Source organism: Lepisosteus oculatus, chromosome 11 (genome assembly GCF_040954835.1).
Source record: "Lepisosteus oculatus isolate fLepOcu1 chromosome 11, fLepOcu1.hap2, whole genome shotgun sequence".
Lineage (NCBI taxonomy): Eukaryota > Metazoa > Chordata > Actinopteri > Semionotiformes > Lepisosteidae > Lepisosteus > Lepisosteus oculatus.
In genome coordinates this window covers 22837567-22856170 of record NC_090706.1, presented here as the reverse complement: position 1 = coordinate 22856170, position 18604 = coordinate 22837567, and the positions used below count along the sequence as shown (strand labels likewise).

The following is an 18604-nucleotide window of genomic DNA, read 5'->3' as shown; positions in this document are numbered from 1 at the left end:
AACTCACTTTGTACAACAGAAAGTTTGGATGAAACTGCTCGACAATATCACTATACAATACATTTACCATTTTTTATGTTTATCTTGTTAGATATTTCCTAAGTATGAATTTAATGACTACATATATTTTTAAACAAGCGACAAGCTGCTTGTTAATAATTCAGTTTACGGGACCATTCCCATCCTTATGGGAAAATTCCCTTAAAAGAAAGACACAGTAGGAGTAACCCTATTAAGCAACAGGTAATTTACCTGTTAAATAGCAATGTGTGCTACGGTTAGTACAGTGTTGCCGTATTCATGTTTCCCGTTTTAACCTTCGAAGTGAATGTTACTTTCTTAAAGCAATAAAAACGACACCAATATGCAATCTATGCAGATCTTCCTTTAAAAATAAGTCGTCTTATGAGATCTTCACTTTTCTCTGCCTTTACGAGCTCGAGTATAGTAATAACTTTTTAGATGCCAGTAATGAATAATATCTACAAAGACGCTTAGTCCATCCAGCTTTGGGGGTTGAACCCGGAAGGCGGGATTTTTTCTCCTTTTTTATGCGCCTTTCCCAAATTATCCATTTTCTATATCTGCCCTGTGATCTGTGTTGTAGTGGTGTAGATATTTTGCTTCCCAGCCATATGCTCATTTGAATTTTCGCATTTAGCACTGCCCGGTTGAAAGAGAAGGGGGGAGTATTGCAGACTATACACACCCTTGAGGAACTACAGCAGAGTCCAGTTGCTAGTCTGTGTACGAGCTAGAGGAGGAAAAAATAAGATGCACCTGGTTCTCAAACGCATATAGCATTTAGCTAATCTCTGTAGAGAGCCTACTGCTCGCGGTTAAAAGGATGTTGGTTTGTCCTTCTGGCACCTCACCGACGTGATGAGTGTTTTTCTCGATTTTTTTTCTTTAAGGACACATGATGCTGCCGACTGTGGGAGCTGGTTTATTTTCAAACCCTCCCATCTCAGTAGTATCCTGCTTTACTGCTCCGCTTCAGTGCTCTTAGCTTCTTTAAGAGGTGTGCTCGCTAGCAGCCTGCGATTCTGTGCCAGTTCTTATTTAAACAAATTTAAATCCGTTTTTGTGGTGGATTAACTAAATAAAACACCGTTCCACGAGTAAGAGGAGAGTATCCGAATGATTTGTTTGGGAATGTACTCTTGAGGACCACTTCAATCAGGAGGACTCAGCATATGGATTGGGAATTTGTATTTTAAACCAAGGCGTTTAATCGGATCCCTGTTTTTACAAATCATATCAGCAGTACAAGACAATACACTTTCCTTTTCTTGTGGATACTGGCATTGAAAGTCTTATCAAGATCCATTTTAAACGGGGTATTTTTATTTTTTTTAATCTAACATCTTTATTTATGGATTATTTACATTCATGCCAATATTATAAACAGATCATTTAGCAGGAAGCAGAAACACAGGAACTATGTGTGTGTAGCACTGGTGAGTAAAGAGCTACTGATGGCTAATCCGAAGTGCCTTGGAATGCAAAAACTCTGCTCCTTAAATTCTCTTATTTTTAAGTGAAGCGCACCTTCTGGTGCACGGAGATGATACAAAGTCGGTTTAATTGATTTATTTTAGCCAATGTGTTTGTTGGAACGTGTGTACGGCATCGTGCTAATGTGTTAGTGTGATTTTGGTTTATTATTTATTTATTTTCCACTGAGCTGATAAAAATGCCCAGTTGTCCTGGCGTGATGCCTTTATCAGACACGATGCGACTCTTGTCGCTTCTGTATATTAAGGTTCAGGAAGGCTGTATTTTCTTGTTACTGTTGTAGTGTGATTTGAAGCACTAACCTATTTCGATCTACAGGTAAGTGTGACTAAGGCCAAAATTAAACACTTTAGCACCATCATAATTTTGTAATGACAACAGTAATCTGGTTTCGATCTGAAACAGCTCTCCCCAATCTAAACAACCAAATTATTTAAACAAACCTAAAATTCTATACGTGTGGTGTTTAAGTAGTATTATGTCGTAAGATACATATTTTATTGCATAATTTGCTTCTGTATAGGGGGTCGTGCGCAAATAAGATTGAAGATCTATAGTTACATTGTTTCTTATACATTAATTTACCATTTATTGTACTTGGGTTTTGTAAAGTTAATGCAATGTACGTATATATACACATTTCAAAAGGGGCTGGTGTCTTCTGCAGCGTGATTTATCTGGACACAAAAGTTGTGTGTAGGAAATGCGCATTGAATTCAGGCATCTTAACAGTAATATCATAGATATTAATAACTATATAAAATATATTAAATTAATACTGTTATTTAAAGCATTTCTTATTAAGCACACGACATATTTTCCTCTGTGAGTCAATTGTCTGTTGACAGCCGTTAGCAAAGACACCGGGAGAGGTGTAACCAAATCTCTCAAAAGCTCTCTGTGATGACTAACTTCATGTTATTTCACCATTCTCAGTCTAATCATGACTGAAATTTCAGAATACGATTTTCTTAACACTGTATAATTAGCAACCGTCGATCTATACATAAAGAAAAAGCTTTTTGATTTAGCTCTTTGCTTGGTTTGCAGTACAATGTCGGTGACGCGATAAGATAAAAATAGGACCCAGAAAAATGCTACAATAAAGCGTTTTGTGTAACTGAGTCGATAATTTTTGCTTAGTAGACTGGTAAAGCTCAGTGCGCTACGAAAAACATGGATCCATACAATAATTAATAAGGCAACATGTTTTTATATATTATTAAAATAATCACAAAATCGTATGTTGAGATAGATAATTAGTTGCTGATTAATGAGTCACATTTAGATTATTTAAGTAAGCAAAAAGGATGCATCAGTTTTTACTTTATATGTTTACAAGTTGTTATGCAATTTATCTTGCATAGTAAACCACAAAATAAGAAATATGCTCTGGTCTTTTATGGAAATAGAAAGTGATCATCATGAACGGGCTAATTAATATTACTGTCACTAATACCGTTAATGATGAGGTATTTTTCAAATCAAAATCTAGACAGAGGTGGGTGGGGGTGGGGGAGCCATTTAAAAGGGTCACCATGGCAATGCAGGTCAAAGGCCACTAGGATTGACGATAGTATTTTCTCAGTCAGTAGCTACCCTGTTGACAAGCCGCTAGTGTATTTTCCCCATCTTGCTGGGTAACACTTAATCCATTGCAGCCATAGTTTAAGTGACATTCCATGGCACGCAAGGTCACAGAAAAATGGCATAATGTCCTTTTGTCATTAATTAGGATGAGGGCCCGGGGATCCCACGGGGGAAGGGGGTTGCTTGTAGCTGCACCACAGTCATTCTTAATGGCTTACTGAAAATTTATTCTAAGCATGTTCCTCAGCTCTTTACACTACTAATTCCTCTGCATAAGCTGCCACTACAATTCTGAACTCTTTAAAAGCTTTAAAAGCTTCCTCTCCCCAAGCCCTCAAGCCACAACACTAATTAGTATTTTAGATTGTTTATTAGCCCAATGGCATCAGGTGGATCAGTCCTCCCTTTCATAAGGGTCTGGTGAAGAGAGTAATTAGATTATGTTGGGTTTCTTTTAATATATGACTATAGCAATTTCATTGGCACTTAAGAATCTTTGGATAGTGAACTTCTTGAAATGGTCGAGTAATTTAATATTTGCGTTGAAATGTTGTACATTTTTTGCAACTGTTTCATGTTTCATTCAGAAGTGCATAGTGCAGTGCATGTTATGCATTTTCAGCCTGGATGTAAATATTAGTATTCAGCTGATGGACTCCCAATTTTGAGAAGGGTTTTTCTGCAGTAGAAAGAGTAACTGCACTATGAACAACAATTGGCTGTAAAATCTGGAGTATTCACATTACAGTGATACTTTTTATGGCCGTTGTATTAAAAATTATGACCGTTGAATGTATTTTGTTAGGGCCAAAAGCAATTCAAACCTAACCATATTTTGTTGGGTAAACAAGATACACATCTTGATTTTCTACAAAGTAAAACTTTCCCTGACAAAAGATGTTCAGATGCAAGCCTACAAGAGGAAAAAATAACGTCTCAGCCTCTCTCAATGTCCTGAAATATTTCTTAAGAATGAGTAGTAAACATGGCATTACTGTTCTAGAGCTGTCAGACATTCAGCAGCCTGCTATACCCAGGAATAGAAAACACTGACTAACTTCCTCTCTGGTGGAATATGGAGCACTCTCTGTTCTAGATATTTACTCTAATTGATAATTTTGTACATTCTTTTCACTTATAGTATGTGTCCTACAGTATGTACATAAGCATTATTTTTAATCATGTTTTTCTATAACCAAAATTATTTATGTAAATAGTCTTGCAATATTGTTTACTACACTGTAACGGACCATAAATAAATAGAAAATAGTAAAGCTTTTTTTTAATCAGACAGCTTGTCACTTTATTCGGGGGCCTGTATATTTCTATTTATTTTCCTCTACTTTAACAGTGTACTTCACAAAGACTCATTGTATTACTGATTAAAACAATCAATTCTACCTGGGTTTCTACAAGAGGTACAGATGTAGTTTACAGGGCAGGAGATTGGCTCCTATTCTTGTTTTTATGAGACATGCCTATGAAAAAGGAATAAGTTATTAAAAGGGGAATCCAGATAGATTTCAGATTATACCCCAGATAGATTTCTTGCAATTCAAAAATGGACAAAATAATTAGATCTGGAATGCTCTAGTCTCGCACTAGAGTTTGCTAAACTATTAGAGGATTAAAAAAAATACTGCTTACAATACAGCAATCCGTTGAGGTGAAAGAGGCTTTATAAATATAGCCTCAGATTAATTGTTAATAAAATGCCATGGTTGCAATTTTACCTTGATATATGTTCACAGCAGTATTTTGCGAACATGCCCAGCTTCTGTTAACAGATGAAGTTAACAGATTGTCCCATTGCTTGGAAATAGGGCAAGTGCTTTCGTCTTTGTACACCTCTCATTACTGATATTTAGATACAAATGGATGTGATATTTACATTTAAATTTGGCCTTTCCAGTCACATTGTTCATTCTTCTTCTTGAGAGCTTTTAGACCTAATTTCTGCAATATGCAATATGCTTGCTTGATAACATCAGAAAAAGTAATATGATCTGTCATCATAATAGATCACATTATGGCTCACTTTAAATACAGTTTTGTTCCAGGAGGTTTTCTGGAGAGGCAGATAAACTTGGAGGTTGTCCACATACCTCTTGTAGGAAGTGTTGTCAAGATCACAGTGTCCGACATGATCTGTAGATGTGTATGAAATTAAGCTTTGGTGCCCTGTGTCTAATTCATTCTTCCTAATGCTTGAAGGTTGTTTGCAACCTACCTGTATGTGTTCGGACTGTGGAGGAAACTGGGTCGAGCAGAGGAAACCCAGCAGACACATGGAGAACAAACACCAGATATACTGCATAGCACCACAAGTCCAGAATTGAACCCAACACACAGAGGCAGCAATGGTAATTATTGCCTGACTGTGTTGTTTTTAAAAACATGTATGATTTATTTTGCTGATTTAAAATGAATAAATATTTAGTACATTACATAAAATTTTTGAATAGTATGGAAATGACTTTGATCTGCCTCGTTTTACATGTGATTCTACAATAGTGTAAGTAGTTTTCAGGCACCCCTTTTAACAAAACATACCCTGGTCTTGAAAGATATGAATCATTGAAAATTCTATGGTTTCTCAACAAGTTAGTCTACTAATTAAGAGTTTTTTTTCCCTTGAGGAAAGAGCACCATCTGGTCTCGTAAGCCCAACAAGAGATGATAAAATATAGATACATTAAGAACTACACTTCTATGGAAGAAAAAAATACTTTTTTTTATTTGAGGAAACTGTGAATTACATGTATTATAGATTTCTAGTCCTTTGTTGTTTGAATGACTTAAACGTTTTACTGTTTTTTTTTCTAAAATGGCTGTAAATGGTTTTAATAACATTTCATTTTTGGATTGAAGTAAACCAGTTTCCCCCATTGCTTTAAATGACAGCTTTATAGCCTCACAGTTGTTACTTGAGACATTTGAAAGAAGCAGAGAGAAAGGCAGTGTTCTTGTGCTGAAAGTTGTAAAAGGATAATGTTTCAGTCTTTGGTTCACTACCTCTGTGTTTGTTTCTGTTACTCAAATCAGATAAGAAAATAAAGGCAAAATAAGAAAACTTAGGAAAAGGGAAATTTAGTTTTAATATAATGCATATACTATACAAGCCTCTGTGGAAACAAGGTTGTGAGCTCTATTTAACCCAATGTTTACTATCTCTACGTCTTATAAACTCACAATATCTTGTGCAGTATTTTTTTCTAACAAAGTGTTAGAAACGTCCTGATGGGTATTTGTGTATTTTTTGTGGTGCTATTGTAGGTGCTGATTTCTAAGTTTGAAAGGTTTATACTCAAGGCTTTTGAAACTGTTTTTATGCAACACATATGGTTGCACATGCCTCTAGTTGCAACTAGTGCTTGTAGACTGGACTTTATAGACTGACACATAGCCAGCTATGACTCCAAGGCTGCTACTGTATAAAACTGGAGTGGAGCCTGTCTGTAATGAGCTAATGTTTAATATTCATTATCCTATCAATATGCTGGAACATGTTCAGGTGATCCTAATAACTGATACTATATTCAATGCCAGCCTTGTGGTTCCTACGCTCAGATTTTTGGTGCATCTGGAGACTAGCTGTTACTGGCTAATGGGAAATTGTGCTGAATGTTCTTTCACTTCATGAATATCTATCTCTGTCAATCTATAATGGAGTTTTATCAGTTTATAAAAATAATCTATATATATATCAATTAAACTATACACTCTTCTAAAGATATACCAAATGTTAATTAGAATGAGTATAATGTTTGGATTGTGTACATCATTCTTAACACCATGTACTATCACTTTACAAAGCACATCAATTTATGGGTTGAATTTTAGATGTATTATAAGTAATATAATCACTATTGTCATGGTACAGTAAGTAAAAAAAGACAGGGATATAATGTATACTGTAAAAGATATACACTGTTAATCAGTCTTGAACAAAGTCATGTTAAGAATGACTTTGTAATACATATCTCTATTATAGGACATTATACAATATGTGACCATAATAAAAGTATGTGGAATAATTAATAAATAAGTTCTATATTGCTATGTGTGATCTGATGTAGACAGATTTTCAAAGTAACAGAAATTAAGTCTTTTTGTATTGACTTTTATTGAGGATGTTGTCACAGAACAACTTCATCGTCTCCAATGTTGCACCTGAATTACAGTGCGGTGAAAGTGTTTAAGAAGCAGTATTGCATTTAAGATTCAAACATACTGTTGATTAGGGCTGTTTTATGTGTGGTTTTGAACATGTTTTAGTCATACAGAAATAATGGAGACTTAACCCGTCTGGCAGGTGTGAAACATGGTGTATCACTGATTAGTTGCTTGCAAAAAAATATGAAAAGATAAGAAAATAAAAATATGCAACATTATAGCACAGTTGGATTTGAGGTTTATAGTTGGGCTGGTTTATGCTCAAGTGTAGTTAGTGTTGTTATTCAACTTTACTGTAGTTGAATCTGAACAGTTTCAGTCTTTATAAGAATGTAGAGTACAGTAAGATGACAAAAAAAACCTTAATCATTTTCTGTCAAATTGTGATCATGAGATTAATATGAATGATATGTATAATAGTGTTTTATTTTTTGTTACTTCTATGCAAACACTTGATCATAATGGAACAATAATATATAGTCTGTTCAATCCAGTGATACCAAGTGAGTATAAAATGGGGAGACATCCACTTTAATGAAATCTCAGAGTGTAAACGTTAGTATTTGGTTGCATGTCCTTTTTAAGGCATCAACTGAATGAAGTCTGTGACTCATTGCACTTGCCAAAATCTTTCTAGATTACTTTATTCCTCAAGTTATCTCAGTCTTTACTTTGGAGCCTGCCATTTTCAGATTTCTGTTGTAGAAAAAGCAGAGTTACAGCATCTGACAGCTTTTTGTATATGTCACTTAAAGTTATTTTGGTCTATAAATGTATCCAGGTTTTGCACAATTTTGGAAAAAAATTATTCTTATATAGCACCTTTCAATCCTGAGTATTCTAAAGACATTTTACATAAATTGTGTATGTATAAATGCTTCTTAGCTATGTACAGAATCATTTGAGCTTTTTTGAGTGACAGTGATCCCTTCGGAAGGACTTAAAACCTTAGCAAAGTCAAGTGGAAATGATTCAGGTTTAATTTGTGGTGACAGCTACATATTGACTGAGCAACCAAGTTATTTTAATCAGGAGCTGAGATTATCTGGATTAGGCTCTGAAATCAGGACTCACGGCATTGCTTAGTGGTGGTCGAGCTAATGTTACTTGAATGTAGTATTGGAAATTCTAAAGTCAAGGGAAAAAAGTAAAAATAAATATGCAAAATAATAATATGCACAGATTTCGATTTTTTTAATAACTATTTTTAATAGTGTCGCTCTTTACATCTTAGTGGTGAGAGATGACAGTTACTTAAAACTAATACTGTAATACCTCTGACGTATTCCATATTTATGATGTTTCTGAATTAATTAATTCAGTATTTAGGACTGTCATTAATGGGGAATATGAAATACATGACAGGGTATTAACATCTTAATAATTTAGCAATCATGGAGTGTGTAGAAACATATTTGCATTATTGCAACGATGATTGCCAGATAGATTTACCTATCACCAGGGGTGTCATAAAGGATGAGATAGAAAGAATAACTGCATTTACAAAATAATTTAGGCTAATAGGGATTGCACAAGGCCTCCTATTTTGATAAGCCAGTATATGTGCAAACAGGCTCTTTAAAGGAATGGCATTGTAGACTTGTAGACTTAACCATACAGATCCTATTTTGTTTTTCAAGAGAGACTCAGTCTCCTAGATTGATACTGTGACTGGGAACTGAACATATTGTTGCATGAGAGCTAGGATTTTGTCTTTGTTGAGGCTTGTCTGTGGTGTACTTGATCCCCACCAAGGACTCCCAGATCAAAAGATCAGGCCCATTTTACTGCTTATTTATTTCAATTAAAAGTGACTGATTTGAAAGAGTTCAGTTTAAATTTGATCAAATTAAAGTAGACAAATTGCTTATCAATGCTTAAGTAAAAAGGATTCAAAAAATAAGGTAGAGTGGTGATCACTATTTGAAGGTGTTGCAGTGAAATTTCAGTGAGACCTTGTTATGGACAAGGAAAAAATCTCATATACCTGCTAAAAATAATAATTTATTTGGTGAGTTGAATTAAATTATACAGATTTTGGAAACTGAAAAGATCTGTTCTGCATTGGTTTTCTTTTTTTCATTTTAAAAAGATTTGAAAAATGTTCATGTTATCTTGCTGGTATTTGAATCACAGCCAGTTAGTTACCAGTGGAAACACTGCCTGCATCCATCAATTTTGTAAGCACTTCTTCCACTTCAGTGTTAAGGAAAAGCCTACATTTTATGCCTTTGTGCAGAATATGCCTATGTAATATTACCGTGACTGGCTGCTATACTGTGACAGGATTCTACCCTGTCAAACAAATGTATTCCTTTAGCCCTTATACAGTTTAATTATTAACCTAAAATGGTCAATCCAATGCTTCCTTACTGAGCACTAAAAGGGTAAGTCAGAGGAAAGTTTTTCTGTAGAAGCTCCAGCGAAATGTGTAATCAAGTGAAAATGTTGCTTTTACTTTGTATCTCATAACAAAGCACAGTAAAAAAAACTTTATATCCTAATGAGGCCACACTGATATTCTGGTAGCATCAGAGATGCAGTACACAGCATCTGTTTATTTGATTCGGATACCAAAAAATGCTTATAATCAATCAAAATAATGGAAGAAAAAATGCCTTAGATGTACATATGAAATAGATTGCAGTTATAGATTGTAATGTTGTAAATATTAAACATCAACAACTTCTGGACTGTTTTTTTCCTCAAATATTTCAAAGATACATTAAAAGATATTACAGGCATTCATACTGCAGTTCGAACTACATTAAATTATTTGTCAATAAAGATACATTTATAAAAATAAAGAAAAAATAGCTTTTACCTTTTTTGTGATTTGTAACAGGCTCCGTACGATTTTTAATTTGTCTTTGTGCATTCCCTAAAGCAAAACGTCACATTTCAATCAGAATAAAATGAGAAAGCAAAATTATTTATGATTTTATTCCCTTTAGAAAGTATTACTAAACACCTGTTTTTTACTTGTTGAGATTTAGAGCACAGAACATATAATGCTATTTAAATGCATAGTTAAATGGTAAAGAAAAATGGGATTAATGGAGTTGGACTCCCCTAGGGGGCCGTAGTCAAGACACAGTAGTGAATGCAGTCATTTTAATTGACAATAAAATATGAGTGCATCTGCTGGTGGATCTGTTTTCTTTTGCAGACTTGTGCCTTCCTCTAGTGTATTATGATGTACTTTGGTTTTCCTACCAGCTTTGTTTCAATCAATGCTAAGTAGGCTTCTGCCAGAGCTTGTGTAGAAAGTAGCATTCAGAAGAGCAGATACATGAGTGATTACGTTGTGTGCTGAGTCCTCAGTTAAAAGGAAGGTTTTAGGTAATAAAAAGGAAATATATTAATAAATAAGGCTAATATATTAAATATTTCACTCCCAATGTGCCCCAGGATGAACAAGTACAATACGATACAGGAATTAGAAGTACAGTTCAGACCTTGAGGGCTTGATGATCTTCTATCAATTGTATGTAAGGATACTGTATAAGTGATCTTATTCATAGATCTAAAATGTTTCCTGTAATCTTTCAACATATTGCTAGTGAACTTATCCATAAAAAGAGCTTGAGGGTAAATTAAAATTATAGATAAAGAAGAGGATCATCTGTTTGGTAATAGGGGATAGGATATGAATTCTAGGGGTTAGTCAGTATGGGAAAAGCAGGTCTGCTTAACCTTTTAAATCTAAAATCTTTTTAGTTTTGAGCAAAGACTATGAAGTGACCTGATTAATGAATTCTCAGGGGCATCTGATCAGATGTCTTTACAACTGACATCTAAATATGAGGACACAAGTGGCAAATGCATTGAAAATTAGGAACAGGAGACATTTCCTTACACAGAAATGTTTTCTTAACATGGTTTCTTAGTCTAGAGCAACCCAACGAGCATCTTGTTGTTGCTGATACCCTGGCTACTGTGCAACTACACCGCTGTGTCAGCTTGACGTTGCCCTAGCACTCTCTGTACAAAGTCTGATGCATTTTATCCAGTCAATGCCATTCTCTTTGATAATTTCATTCAGAAGCTGAAATATGTGCTCTCCTGTAGTTCCTGTTGGTAGTAGTTTATAGAACAGAAAGTCCTCATGGGACATGCCTTCAAATTCATATCTAACGTAAACATGCAAATTGGCTATATCAACGACATTTACAGACTCATCTAATTGCAGTGAAAAGCATCTGCTCATTTTAATGCGCTCTATCAGTGTACTTTTGACATCATCCGCCATATCAATAATTCTATGAACAACTGTGTCTTTCGGAGGGGGCAGCAGGTCGAGCTGATTAGCAGCTTTTTCTCCACACATAATACAGTACGTGTCAGCTCTTTTGCCAACGGTAAACAGTTCTTCACAAATAGTGTGGGGCTTATCTGCTTTAGCAATCCGCAAGCTTGCATTTTTCCTCGTTTCTGTTTCAGGAGTCCGTCTGAGAAGCTAAAATAAGTTTTTATTTCATGCGCATGGGAGCGAAACAAAGACGCTCGGTGTATTTTTTTTTCTCAAATTAACCTAGAGCAGTCCTTGGATATTTTTCTATCTATCATCCTCTCCTGTGCTCACAAGATTGCCAGTGTTCCAAAATCATGTACATTCTCCTATATCCCTATTTGCTGGAGAACTTTTTTTTAAATACAATTGTCCGTTTTCATTCATACCACGCATGCTTATACAATGGTATAAAATTACATAGTAGCTCTTGTGTCCTCTGAAGTATTGGCGTGCACTGTATCGTACTACGTAGGCTGCGTATTCTACACAAACTAATTTTATTAAAATAGAAAATATGAAAACCCGTCCTAATTTTTCAGTGCACACAACAAAGCTCGAGGGTCATATGGTGTCCCACCTGGCGGCACTCCATGTACCACAACTGGTGCACATACCACAGTTTGAGAACCACTGAGTTGGTCTAAATGGCACTTTCTGTGGAATAACAAATTATAGTTGTAGGTTTGGTGATAGTACATAGCCCACAAGGCCTTGCCGTCTCCAAGGAAATGTTGCACAATGCTAGGTTTTAGTTAAATACTTTTACTATAAGAATCAAGGTGATAGTATCTTTTGTGCCAATATTGATGAATCACTTGATGTTGCTATGATTCAATTAATCCCATAGTGAATTTATGTAGTATTTCATAGCTAGAGAACAGCTGTTTTATTTAGTGATAACAATACATGATAATGCTACAAAGCAGAGTTTGTTTAGTCACAGTATGCTCAACACCTGAAGCACCATAGGAGAAGGCATTCTCTTCATAAAAGGGATTGATATATACAGTATATATGCATTTTAGGCTAATATCTCTGTAGAAGCATCGTCAGAAGTGTGTAAGAGGCCATTAGTTCTTAATTTGCCTTCCAGTTGTTACAGTTTGAATCTGTCTATCCATTTTCTAATAGTTACATCCAATACAGGGTCATGAGGGAGCCAGAGCCTATCATGGCAAACATCAGGCACAAGACAGGTTTCACCCTGGACGGGACGCCAGTCCATTGCAGTGCACATACATACACAAACATCCACACACTCAAACCAGGGCCATTTCAACTCAATTACAAGTTGTCCTTCTTTACACTTCCTGTTCACATTATACAGTAGGTTGATAAGTGACCTAACTCGCCACTGTCTTCCCTTATTAACTTCAGGAGTTCTGGGATCACACATGTGCAAGACACTAAGACTTCTTAGGCCGGTAACTCTGGATAATGATACAGGAGATCTTCATTATCAAGTAGAGGACAGGAATTTTACTGCATGCCTATTGTCATAGACACATAACCAGTTTTAATCATGCAGAAGACACAAGGAAAAAGCATAACACATTTGACCACTAGTTCAGTAGTTTACAGGCATTCATGTTGTAGCACAGGCTCCTTGTGACAAGTTGTGTTGTTATTTCACCTGACACTAAATTCTTAGTGCATTTTGCAGATCTGTTTGCTATATGGATACAGTAAAAACCTTTTTGAAGTGTCATTTTCATTTCTTTGTAATTATAATTATACAAAATCAAGGACGTACTTACTGTATATTAATGTGCACATGCAAGTATCAGTAATGCCTAATTAGAATGTAGTATTTTGGAAGTTGTCAAAAATGAGATGCAAAGCCTAATTTTTTTCAAGTGTCTGTTACTTCACTGCCACATCATGTGTGCCACTTGTCGTCATATCACACTGAGGTATAAATATAGCAGGTCTGACAATGGGTGTATTCTAAACTTGTTTTTGTGAACATTATATTCGGTGGTATGGTAAATATTATGATCAAAATAGACTTGTAATGAGTGTCATTTGACAAGGCAGGCTACAAATATTACAAAGAATATATATGCATCACATTTTAGAAGTACAGTTCTTTTTAGTCTGTACTATTCTTTTTGGTTTTAGTACTGTATGTGTTTTTCACACATTAAGCGCCTTGGGGCAACCTTGTTGTGAAAGGCGCTATATAAAAATAAATTGAATTGAATTCGACAGTTTTTCTTCACAGAAATACATTTGTATTGCCTATTACTCTAATATTTCTGTTTTCTGTCCTTTAGCTACACTAAGAAAATGTTAATGTTTAAGGCTTCCACAGATAATCGGAAACTGACTGGGCTTTGTCTTCATTTGATACATTTTTCCTCAAATAGTTTTTGTCTTCTTCTTATTGTGCACTATCTTACAGTACCTGCTATTTGTGAAAACCTACAGTCAGGTTTGCAAAATGATCAGAACCTCGGAATATCAACGGAAATTGTGACATTGTAACATGAAACAGAGACAGAAGAAAACAATGGGAGCCAAACGAGTACGTTAATAATCAGGCTATGTAGCAGCTACGGCCAACGTATCTGCATGCGAGTTAAGAGAAGCAATGAAAAACTTGACTTTTTGCTATAGGTAAGTGAATATTCAGTAGGATATTCACTTCTTTATAGCAGGCCCAGGTATATTAAGGACCAGAGATGCAGGACAGTTTTTAACTGGCTGATATTCAGTGTTTTCTTCTCTGTAACCTGTTCCACTTGAACCAAATGTGAAATGCAGAAGGGAAAGATTGAAATGTATGAGTAGGCTTGGGGAAATGCCATGAAACAAGTTTTGGGTTAACAAAATACCATCTCTATTATGATCAGAGTCCAAAGGACTGAGGCAGCTTACTAACAGCTCTGCTTTGTGGATTATTCCAAGAATGCCTTTTTGTCTTCATGCTTAAATTAACAATTGTGTCAGCAGGAAACATCTCCAGAATATTCTTTAAATGCACATTTAGAATAAAGAAAATTCTAAAAACCGCAGTTAAAAATAGTAGGTCAAAATAAGAGGCATTTCATCTTTTTTTTGCAAGCCAAAACTGAGCATCTTCCATTATCCATGTTTGTATAAATCCTCAACATGTGCAATCAGTTAAATTAACAGACTGAGCCCAGCAGGTAAAAGCTGTACCTTGTCCTGTGCCCATTTTGCCTGCTCTGATGTTGAGGTGTCTGTGCCACAGTACAAATAATCACAGCATTTGCTGTCTGTCTGTTAGTTATATTAAAGTATTTTTGTCACACTGTGACCCTTTCCCTAAGAAGTAACATGATTAACACTGTTTAGGAGAAATTCTGAAATCTTTGTTTTGGATTATTTCATGGGATCAGGGTTAGGGATGCAATTCTTCTATGTGGTAATTATTCTTGAATGATGAAACCAGACTCCACCACCAAAGCCCCCACACTTTAATACATTTCTTTCCTTTGTGACTCATGTGTTTGGGCTGCTGTACATGAATAAGAGCCTTTGTTTATTATCTACTGATTTGGCAAGACAGCCAGGAAACCTAATTTGATCAAAGGACAGATTTACAAAGTAAATACTAAAATGACATTAATTGATTAAACATTTTGAAACATCAAAAATATTAAAATATATTTAGTGATTTAACTGATTTCTGAATTGTATTAAGGAAATCTTTTTTGCTGCTTTTCCATTTGTCGTCAAGATGGGCTTAATGTCATTTGCTAAAAAAAAAGCATGAATACCCTAAAGATCTTATGATTCAACATCATTATTAAAGAACTTGGTATACAAGCTTCAAGCCAGATAAATATTTACACTTAAAAGATGTTTTTCATGCATAACAAAGTACAGTGTACACCTCTTAAACTCAAATCCTATTGTAGCTGAGGGTGGGGTGAAATTGTAGGCTTGAAAATTAAAACTTGCTTCACAGCTTGCCAAAGAACATTAATTTAAAAAGACAGTTGTAAAAAGGTAGATAATGAACTGTGACATCTTAGTTCATGATTTTTTAAGTTGAAATTTAGCTTTGCCAGCCTATGGGTAATAGAATTTAAATGAGAAAAAAATATAGATTTTTCTGTGGTTTTCTGAACTTTTTCAAAATATGTTCTTTCTCACGGGTCCTTCTCAGACATTCACTAAGTAGTAAACCAGGCTGACAGTTTAGTATATAAACTATACTGGGAATACAGTATGAACAATGAGTTACATTTGTCTCTTCTTCCTCCTATACAATATTAATACAGCAGTTGTGTATTATTAATACAGCAGTCGTGAATAATGACCTAGGAGCTGCATCATGAATCTGGAAAAAAAAACACAATGGTATTTGAACACTGTTTGTGTGAGAGTCTGTTTTGCCTTATCATTTTTGTTTAAACCTCTGTAAACTGGTTTCGTTTGCTTAAACTGTCTATTAGTAGAAACACTTGTAGCTTAAAACAAAACTTGAAATATTCTATCTTTGTTGTGATTCCTGTACACAGTGATCACATCTTTACATTGCAAGTTTTGCTTCTTAGTTTTATTATACAGCTTCAAATGTTTTGCTACCTTTGTTTTTTAATACCTCTTTTCCTACATTTCCAGTAACATTATGTCTAAGGGGTGTTCAGTTCACCATGGCAGGGCACATTAACCATGATATATGATACCTGCAATGTGCTGTAATAGTATATTCAATGTATTATTATTCATCTAGATGGGGTAGAAGGAGATAAGTCCATAATTAGGTTTTTGGTATATTTTATGGTAGGTTGGGGAGGCTACTTGACATGAAGGGCTGTAAAAGAGAATAAACAAGAGAGAATAAATTAATATTGCAAGTGAAGTGCTTATCCTGTTTCTTGGAAGTTTGTATCTGCTCTCATAGACCAAACTTCTCTTTGCATCTAGTAAGTGTCTAACCGTGAAAGGATTAAACCTCAGTGCTTCACAGCTGCTAAGTCCTTACTGAGCACTACATGACTAGAAAAAGTTCTCATGTAGAGAAGTCATTATCCATTTGATTTCCACTCACTCAGCATTGGCCCACTGGAGTTATGAAGAGACATTTTTCTCTTCCAGATGGATTTTTCTATTCAGTGTACATAGAGCAGACAAGAGACGTTCATTCCCTGCTTACATTTTCACATTAATTTCACATTATTCTAACAATGATTTGTCTGTTGGTGCGTCACAAGACGATCACTGTTTCTTTTCTCCTGCAACATTGTCCTTTTGTTAAAGAGCAGTGGTATCTGTGAGTTTAGAAGTTGTACCCGTAAATGTTTTTCATTCCTGTTATCTAGAAATGACAGCTGACCAACCAGTTGCACTATGGTTATGGTACCAAAGTCAAGCAGAATCTGAAAGAGGTTAACAGGACAGTATAATGAAGGCAGAGTTTATTGATAAGAATATAGAAGTCAAAGAAACACTAGATCCCATATCTTAAAACACAAGCTAATACAAAATCCATGTCTACATTTGTGTTGTATATTTAATTGTATATTTTGTATATTTTATATTTAATTGATAAATTCTAACCCAATCTAAAAAACAGAGTGTCTCCTACTCAGTTCAGTTCAGTTTATCGTCATATACACAAGTGCAATGAAATGCTTATTTACATGTACACTCCTATACAAAGATAAACAACAAAAAGTTAAATAACATATAACTTAAAAGAAGTCAGATATGCGGTGTGAGAACAAAAAACATCAGTGTGAGTGTGTGTCTCTGAATCTGGAAGTTTGTGCCATTATGCTCCTTTAACGCTTACCAGAGGGAAGGGGGTAGAAAAATTAGAAACCAGGATGACTGGTATCCTTAGCAATAATTACAGCCTTCCTGAGACAGCAAGTTGTAAAAATGTCTGAAATAGAGGGGAGCTATACTCCAGTGATTGATGGACTGGGCTGACCTGATCACCCCCTGTAATGCCTTCTGGTCAGACATCGAGCTTCTGCCAATCCTGGGTTCTCTGCCACCTCAGGTCGGTTCCCCCACCGTCGGGGATTCAAACCCGGGCCTCCGGCGTCACTCAAGAGGGACCCAGCCACTTGAGCTAAAGGGAAATCTCCTTTCAGCCCGACGGCTGTGGTCCCTGCTATTCACAGGGAAGGGCAGTGACGTCACTGCGCTGGTAAGCTGGCTCGAACAACCTGCAATGGTGGCCGTATGCGTTACACTCTCCCCTGCTTAATTTGCCGTCCTCGGCGAAGGGCTATCCCATCCCACTCTGACACCCATTTAGCGCTCCTGGGTTCACGTGGGTATGCGCCCTCACCTCTGCCGCCTCAGGTCGCCCCCCCACCATTGGGGACTCATACCCAGGCCTCCGGCGTCACTCAACAGGGACCCAGCCACTTGAGCTAAAGGGAAATCTCCTGTCAGCCCGACGACTTTGGTCCCTGCTATTCACAGGGAAGGGCGGTGATGTCACCACGCTGGTAAGCCGGCTTGAACAACCTGCAATGGTGGCCATATGCGTTACACTATACTTTGATACAGAGATTCATGGTTAAAATTATGATGTAGATACGGGCAAGCATACTTTAATATATTCCTGATTTTTAGTTGTAATCTGCAAAAGAAAGAATTGATTTTGTTTAATCTTCACAGGCAATGTTAAAAATGCAATCATGTAATATAAAATCTTTTGCATTAAAGATGGTTGGCAATATTTTTGCTCATTTCTGACTTCACAGCTGCACTTTCAAATGGCTTTCAGAAACAAATTATGTCTGCTGTTGGTTGGGTTTTGTGTTGCATTTATTGCTTAGTATGTGGCAACTTACTAAGTATTGTTTACCAGCAAGTTATAAGGGACAATTCTTTTGATGTGGGAAATTCTTCATCAGAGGAGCAGGACACAGTCTTGTGTGCAGATTGAGTTTTATTGAGCCTCAATAAGTACATAACATGCACTGGGTCTGCCCCGCAGAAATGACATCCTGCAAGAGTTTCCCAACTCTTATATACAGTGCAGACTGAGAGACAAAAGTTACTACAGAACTTCACACTTTAACATGTGAC

The 18604-nt window shown here is 35.9% G+C and overlaps 1 protein-coding gene across 3 annotated transcripts in view; it reads left to right on the top strand.

Moving 5' to 3' along the window:
* Positions 1-628: 628 nt before the first annotated feature.
* LOC102690939 (ras-GEF domain-containing family member 1C) overlaps positions 629-18604 on the top strand; it is a 49561-nt gene continuing 31585 nt past the window's right edge. Inside the window, exons 1-2 of one of the 3 annotated variants that reach the window (XM_015349612.2) lie at positions 629-1460; positions 5323-5471. In XM_015349612.2, coding sequence (XP_015205098.2) covers positions 5469-5471 — 3 coding nt within the window. In that variant the 5' untranslated portion in view covers positions 629-1460; positions 5323-5468. The remainder of the gene's footprint in view (positions 1461-5322; positions 5472-18604) is intronic. The other 2 variants (XM_015349613.2, XM_006631768.3) reach the window with 2 other exon arrangements.